Genomic DNA, 8,234 nt, shown 5'->3' on the forward strand with positions numbered 1-8,234 from the left:
GGGCCGTGGGGCTCATGGCCGCAACCCTCGGGTAAGGGCTGGCGGGAGGGGCGCCGCTTGACTTGGGAAACTGATTACTGGCTTAGCATCCGTGTGCCTACGTCTCAGTCGACGTTATTTTATAGGGCAGATGTTGTAGTCACCGATCTTGAGGAATTGCAAGACTTGCTGAAGATGAATATTAACATGAACAAGCATCTTGTCACTGGTTCTGTTCAAGCCAAGGTACTGAAATGGTTTGTATGGCCTTTCGGCTTGTTTTAATAACGATTTGTAGTTTGCTTTAAATTGCGTTTTGCTAAAAGCATGGCTAATAGAAAGGGGATCTTCCGGGTCTTGTTTTTCAAACAAGAATATTTTTAATTATTAAAGCAACAGTTAAAATATTTGGTTGGCATTTTTAAGGGGGGAAGAAATAGAAGACTTTCCTTCTCCGCCAGACTACATACTGATGGCCGACTGCATATACTACGAAGAGGTAAATATTCAATGAGAGAAGTCTGTTTAGAAGATGTACCATATTTCCTAAATTCTAGAGCACACATCTCTTCACATTTTAGGATATGGAATTCAGGATATTTGTCCTATAGTTAATGACACAGTAAAGGGAAATTAAGGTCACCAGGGAATACTGATTATCATATAGGCGTGATTATCATATGGACCTGTGAATCATGTTGAGAAAAGTGTTATGCACATTTTACTAGAGGCTTCTGTAAAGTTTTAAAAGGATTTTGCCATTTGGATCTAAGATTCTTTATTTATTTTTTTTTTATTTAGCTGTTCCTAGTGAACATGTTAAGCAAGACACAGAATTAAATTGCATTGTAAGGAATTCATTGTTCTGTGGCAAGATTTATTAGACTCATAGAATGATTTCTAAAAATTATCAATTTGTGTGCAAATTATAGACATTTTTTTAAAATAATGAACATTTAGCCAACTTACGTTCAGGTTAGGTCAGAGTTGCTTTTGTGGTAAATTGTTGATTATTTAAATCCCAAGTTAAATAATTAAATTTTTAAGAGAAGTCAGTTCCATTTGTTTTCCCATGGGATCTTGAAAATGCAATTACTTGAATCCTTCCTTTGGAAACTAAAGTCAATACAGTGGTTAAGAGGAGTTTACTGAAAAAAAAAAGAGAGTTTACTAATCATTAGTTAGAGTCTTAACTACTTGTACTTTGTTGGATTGATTCAAAGATGGGTAAATTGTAGGGGAGAGATAATTACCCCTCCACCTTCCTTACCCCCCTTTCACAGTAAAAATATAAAAATTTTTATAAACAAAAACTTTATTCTTATTTGAACAGTCTTTGGAGCCGCTGTTGAAAACTCTAAAAGATCTCAGTGGATCTGAGACTTGTATTATATGTTGTTATGAACAGCGAACAATGGGGAAAAATCCAGAAATCGAGAAAAAATATTTTGAGGTGGGTCCTCTACTATATCTATCTTTGTAGTGATTACCCTTCAGGGAGCCTGTGTATGACTGTGTGTAAGTATATTATGGTAATTTTGAGTCAGGAAAACATTCTGGTTGTATGAACCCAAGGAGGATTCTTGACAGCCCATCATTCTACTAAGCCCCCTCCCCCTTTTTCATCTTTTGATCCTTTATTTCTTTTTATTTTCTAATTAGTTGATCTAATATATAAAGAACAATGTAAAATAATAGTAGTGATGCCCTTGTCTTTTCTGAGAAAGTTTGTAATGTTTCCCTTATTAAACATGCTGGCTTTTGGGGAACGTATATGTATATATATATATATATATATATATACATAAATACATAATGGAAACATATGTTTTTACTTCTGTGTTCACCTCTACATTTTTGTGAAAGCTTTAACCAAGATAATCTTATGTTTTCAGGGTTTGATTTTGTTTCGTTTTTTTTTTTTAACAAAAACTCACAACTCTGGCCAATTTGCTCAGTGGTTAGAGCATCGGCCTGTGAACTGAAGAGTTGCAGGTTCAATTCCAGTCAAGGGCGCATATCTCAGCTGCAGGCTCAGATGCCCAACCTGGTCAGGGCAGGTGCAGGAGACAGCCAATCGATGTGTCTCACCCATTTATTTATTTAATTATTTACTTCTTAATCCTCATCCACGGATATGTTCATTGAATTTAGAGGGTGTGGGAGGGAAACATCCATGAGAGAGAAACATTGGTTGGTTACCTCCCATACATGCCCTGACCGTGAATCAAACCCACAACTTAGGTATGTGCCCTGACCAGGAATCAAACCTTCAGCCTTTTTGGTGTATAGGACAACGCTCCAACCAATTGAGCCACTCAGCCGGGCCCAATCCCTTTTTATGGGCAAAAATCCATCACATTACAAGTGACTTCTCTTGGTTCATACCGGGGTGGACAAAAGTGGGTTTATAGTTGTTCATATGGAAAATAATACAATAATGAATAAATAATAATAGAAGAATAAACTCTGGCCCTGGCTGGTGTGGCTCAGGTGGTTAGGCGGTGTCCCGTGCACTGGAAGATTGCTGGTTCAATTCCCAGTCAGGACACAGACTGGGTTTCCGGTTCTATCCCTGGTAGGCGGTATATAGGAGGCAGCTGAACGATGTTTCTCTCCCTCTCCCTCCATCTCTCTCTGAAAATCAATTTTTTAAAAATCTATAAAAAAAGAATAAACTGTTTTGCATAATCACAGTTGTAACCCTACTTTTGCCCACCCCTGTATATATAGCCCTGTAGTTTTATCCATTGAAAGGACTACTTTGATTAAATGAGAAAGCAAATATATGACTCTGCTTCAGATATATGTTGAAATGTTTTTATTTTTTTGTGGGGGTTTTTTTTAAGTTTTTGTTTTTGTTTTGTTTTTGTGGGGGTTTTTTTTGTTTGTTTTTTTATTTCAGAGAGAAAGAGAGAGGGAGAGATAGATAGAAACATCAATGTTGAGAGAGAATCATCCTGACGGGGAATTGAACCCTGACCTCCTGGTTCATAGGTCGACATTCAACCACTGAGCCACTGCCTGGCTGGGCTGTTTTTTTCTTAAATGTGAGGAATGTTAATGAACTCTTGAAACTTTATCATTGAAAGTTTTGTATTGTTAAACAGTTCCAATTGAGTTAAAATATGTAAGATACATAAAATATGTAAAATGCTTTTGTAAATGGAATTACACCATGTGGCTTTCTGGGTCTGGCTTCTGTCACTGAGGATAGTGTTTTTAAGGTTCAGCTCAAGTGCTCAACTCAATTTTTCATGTGCATACACCCAAGTAACCACTGCCCAGGATAAGGACTTGGAACATTTTCACAGCCTCAAAAGGCTCCCATGTGCCCCTTCCCAGTCAGTACTCCACCATTCTGACTTCTCTCACCACAGGGCAGTTCATATTATTGAATTTGAAGTATATCTCTTTTAAATTTATAGCTTCTTCAACTAGACTTTGACTTTGAAAAAATTCCCTTGGAAAAACATGATGAAGAATATCGAAGTGAAGATATTCATATTTTATACTTCAGAAAGAAAAAATCGGTAAATACATTCCTGGCTCTTTATCCTCTGAGGAGGTTTGTTTAGCTGGACGCTGTCTCTCAGCTTATAGGTGGTGTAGATGTTGATTTTGATGTGGGGAAATAATATGATGATTTACTGGACTCAGGCACTAACTCAATATTAAGATCACTTTACCTGGCCTCCTGTTCTTCCTCTAAAATAAGGCAGGCTTCTTCTTCCTGTCCAGCTGTAAATTATATAGCTTTAAAATCGGGCATTACCTCAGATAGGTAACTTAGCTATTTATAAGTTTCTGGTATCTTTTATTAGAGATTTTAAAATGCCAGCCAGCTCTGACCTTTGTAAACTTTATCCAACCATGCAGAATTTTTTAATAGTCAAAGTAAAACATAACAACCCTTCCCTGGTGGTTTAGTAGCTAGGATTTGGTACTGTCACCACTGCAGCTCAGGTTTAATTCCTGGTCAGGAAAGTTATATGTCGAATCACTATGTTGTACACCTGAAACTAATATAATACTTATGGCCCTAGCCGGCTTGGCTCTGGATAAAGCGTCGACCTGCGGACTGAAGGGTCCCAGGTTTGATTCCGGCCAAGGGCACATGCCTGGGTTGCGGGCTCAATCCCCATTGGGGGCGGGTGTAGGAGGCAGCCGGTCGATGGTTCTCTCTCATCATTGATGTTTCTCTCTCTCTCTCCTTCTCCCTTTCTCTGTGAAATCAATAAAGAAATATAATTTATATATATATATGTATATATGTATATATATAATTCTTATGTCATCTACACTTTAATAAAGAAAAAAAATTTTAAAGTAAAATATAACAAGACAGATCTGTCCGATAATGAGAAATGCACTGTTTTATGTATATTCCCCTTTTGCTGCTTCCTTTACTTCTTATAACAATTACATTTTATGCAGGTTGCCTCAGCAATGTCTAGAGTTTGAGTCTGTAGAAAGGAAGAATTGTGTCCATTTTTATCCCAGCACGTTTTGTATGTGACTGGTTGGTATAAGGCAGGGACATGATTAATTTTATTGATTAAGGATGTTAAATTTAATAACATTTTTTCTGTTATCTTTGCTTTGAATTTGTTCATGATGAAGTTTTCTGATTATGTAAATTCTAGTCAAAAGCAAATAACTTATAATTTTTGAGATCAATATTAGATGTTAGGACTATAAGGTAAGAGGATTGGTGGGATTAGTAATTCAAATCAACAAACTTACCTGGCATGATGCTGGAGATACAAAGGTAAAAAAAAAAATGGTTTATGCCTTAAGAAGAGTCCATTTTAGTTGAAGTTGTGGTGTAGTTTTAAAAGTAGAATTTTTTTTGAGGCATAATGATTTTGTTTTTGAAATATAAAGGCTTTATTTTGGCAAAGAATAATTTCCTTTTTAAAAATTGATATAATTCATGTACCATAAAAATTACCCTTTTAAAGTGGTTTTTAGTATGTTCACTGAGTTGCACAACCATCACCACTTTCTAATTTTTTTAAATATATTTTTATTAATTCAGAGAGGAAGGGAGAGGGAGAGAGAGAAACATCAATGATGAGAGAGAATCATTGATCAGCTGCCTCCTGCATGCTCCCTACTGGGGACCAAGCCCACACAGCCGGGGCATATGCCCTAACTGGGAATCAAACCCATGACCTCCTGATTCACAGGTCGACGCTCAACCACTGAGCCATGCCAGCCGGACACCACTTTCTAATTTTAAACATTTTCATTACCCCAAAAAGAAACCCCGTATTCGTTAGTGATCACTTCCTGTTTCTGCCACCCCCAGCACCTAATTTGTGGTTACCAATCTACTCTCTGTCTCTGTGGATTTGCATATTCTGACCATTTCATATACAGTATCCCTTGCTTTCGGAAAGTTCACTTTATGCCATTTTGCTTTTACAAAAGACCTACATTAGTATGGTAATGGCTTCTATAAAAGCGAACATTCTCTTTGGATTTCTTTTGCTTAGTGAAAATGGGTACTAATGTAGTCTTTCGTAAAAATGAAGTGGCATAATGCAAAAGCAGGGATACTTTTCATTTTATGCCATTTCAGCTCATGAAAGGTTTCATAGGAATGTGCAGGGGACACTAGTAAATGGAATCACACCCTATGTGGCTTCCTGGGTCTGACTTCTTTCCCTCAGGATGGTGTTTTTAAGGTTCAGCTATGTTGTAGCACACATCAGCACTTAGCGCCCTTTTTATAGTTGAATAATATTTCTTTGTATGGACATACAATACCTTATCCATCTGTTACCAGTTAAAAGGCCTTTTAGTATCTTTCACTTTTTGGCTCCAATGAATAATGTTGCTATGAATGTGCATGTAAACATTTCTGTATGACATATGTTTTCAAATCTCTTGGATATGTTCCTCAAATAGAATTGTCAGGTCTTATGGGAACTCTGTTTAACTTTTTGGAATTGCCAAACTATTCCAAAGCTATTAAAATGGTTTATGTTTCTACCGGCAATGGTTTATGTCCCAGTTCTCCACATCCTCACCAATACTTGTCATTGTCCATCTTTTTTATTATAGCCATTTTAGTAGGTATGAAGAAATTATAGTTGTAAAAGTTTTTTATATATATATTCTAAATATTAGACTCTTACTGGATATATAACTTCCAGATACTTCCTCCCATTCTTTAAGTTGTCTTTTCATTTTTTGATAGTATGTCCTTAAGCACAAAGGTTTTTAATTTTGATGATGTTGAATATATCTTTTTTCTTTGGTTACTTGTGCTTTAGGTATCAGCAAAGAATCATCTCTAAACATTATCCATAGTTGTTCATTTGAATAGCATTTAGCCATTATTAGGTATATTACCTAGTATTAAGTACCCAGTAAGTACTTCATTTGTAATAATTCATTTTGTAAAGTTTCTGTTTTGTTTTTTCTTATAGAAATTTCCATCGTGAAATCTTTAGTCATCTTACCCAAGCCTCCAGCAACCTGGGTAAGCTAAAGATGTGAATGGAGCATGGGAAGATTGTGTTCACAGATTTTTCCAGCATGTCTTTAGAGATCTGATAATAGACAACAACCATCATGGGCTGCCTGCAAAACAGAAAATGACTGCCGGTCTGCCAGCTAATGGGCCTGAAATCCAACTTAGTTTACTTTTAGCTCAGTATCAAGTTCTGCTTAAAAGAAACATTGTGTATTAGTCACTCCTCAAATAAAAATAGGTATTGAGGTTAGCCTAAAGTCTGCCAAAAATAAACAGTGAAGCTTCATGGTTGACTTAGCTTATTTTCCGGAATTAGATAAATTGATCCATTTTCTAAAGAGAAATATATACTGCTATATAATAAAGTTTAAATTCAAATCAGTAAGTTTTAGTTTGTCTTCAAGATAGGTAAATTTAAAAGGTTTTCATTTTAACATAATTATGCAGTGGTTTTTATCATGTATCTTCCACTTTGTTGCTTTTAAGATAGCTTTACTACTTACTAGTAAATGTTCTTTTATGTTAAAAAAAGCCCCAACATATTTTGTATAGTTACATTGGCCAAAGTTTTATTCTTTTCCTCCACCATACATGTCTACATGAGTTAGTAAATTATACTGTAGTGAGTAAGAATGAAAGTTAAGAAATCATGAGATTAGAATGAGGGGGGTTGGAGTGAAAGTAAAAAGCCCATTTTCAGGCTCGTTCACTTTTCTCATACTATATATCTTCCAGGAAAAAGTGGATAGAAATCACTGATGTTTACTTGTTTACAAAACAGAGACATTTTTAAATAACTGCAAATGTAATTCTATATACATTTAGCAAATGGTTTTGATTCTGTGTAGTCTTTATGTTATGATAATCATCTGCTCACAAACTGATCTGTCAAGAACTTAAATCTCAACTGTTCTAAAGAGTAATAATAAACTATAGAATTCTGGTACTTACAGGCATTGGTGCTAGGTGGCACATTTTATGTGTTAAAATAAATGTTCTTGCCCTGGCCGATTTGTTCAGTGGTTTGAGTGTCGGTCCGCAGACTGAAGGGTTGTGGGTTCAATTCCCAGTCAAGGACACATACTTCTCCAGCCCCAAGAGACAACCAATCAATGTGTCTCTCTCTCGTGTCGATGTTTTTCTCTCCTCCTCCTACCTCCCTTCCACTCTCTTTGAAATCAATGGAAAAAATATCCTCAGTTGAGAATTTAAAAAATAATAAAAATAAAATAAATAATTATTACTGGGCTGTGATTTTTTTTAAGGCTTCGTAAATTGCTTTGAAGAAAATAATCATCTAAAGCAGATAACTGCTTTCCAGGAAGACAAAAGCAGCCTCTGTAGAGAAATTAAGGATTAATATCACCAGGACAGTTTTTCCTTCAGGCTTACTTTAGTCTTGTTTGTCTTACTGTTCTTTTTCGAATACTTTGTTCATCCTGCCCTTAGTATTTTATTAAGCAGTTATGTTGCAGAGAGCACCAGTTATTAGTGAAGTCTGAGGACCAATGACCACTTTCTAGCTTGTCCATAACATTATGGAACTTGTGAAACTAAGTTTGATATTGACCAGCTGTAATAGGGCACCCGGATTCCTCAGATCCTTTGTCACCCTTCTCTCCTTTTCATTATACTCAGGATATACAGTCTACTTGTGGGTCTTTGGCCTAAAGTGCCCCTCGACATCTAATCTAATAAAAGAGAAACATGGTAATTAGCGTACGACCACTACCCTTTTCATTGGCTAATCAGGGCGATATGCAAATTA

The 8,234-nt window shown here is 36.0% G+C and overlaps 1 protein-coding gene across 1 annotated transcript in view; it reads left to right on the plus strand.

The window, feature by feature from the left end:
* The window catches only part of VCPKMT (valosin containing protein lysine (K) methyltransferase), an 8,294-nt gene extending 822 nt beyond the window's left edge, over positions 1–7,472 (plus strand). The window contains exons 2-7 of the mRNA XM_005867920.2: positions 3–31; positions 126–236; positions 406–478; positions 1,313–1,432; positions 3,408–3,512; positions 6,420–7,472. Of these exons, the coding sequence (XP_005867982.1) occupies positions 3–31; positions 126–236; positions 406–478; positions 1,313–1,432; positions 3,408–3,512; positions 6,420–6,434 (453 nt within the window). The 3' untranslated portion in view covers positions 6,435–7,472. The remainder of the gene's footprint in view (positions 1–2; positions 32–125; positions 237–405; positions 479–1,312; positions 1,433–3,407; positions 3,513–6,419) is intronic.
* The last annotated feature ends 762 nt before the right edge of the window (positions 7,473–8,234 follow it).

This window comes from Myotis brandtii, unplaced genomic scaffold, assembly GCF_000412655.1.
Source record: "Myotis brandtii unplaced genomic scaffold, ASM41265v1 scaffold253, whole genome shotgun sequence".
Classification (NCBI taxonomy): Eukaryota; Metazoa; Chordata; class Mammalia; order Chiroptera; family Vespertilionidae; genus Myotis; species Myotis brandtii.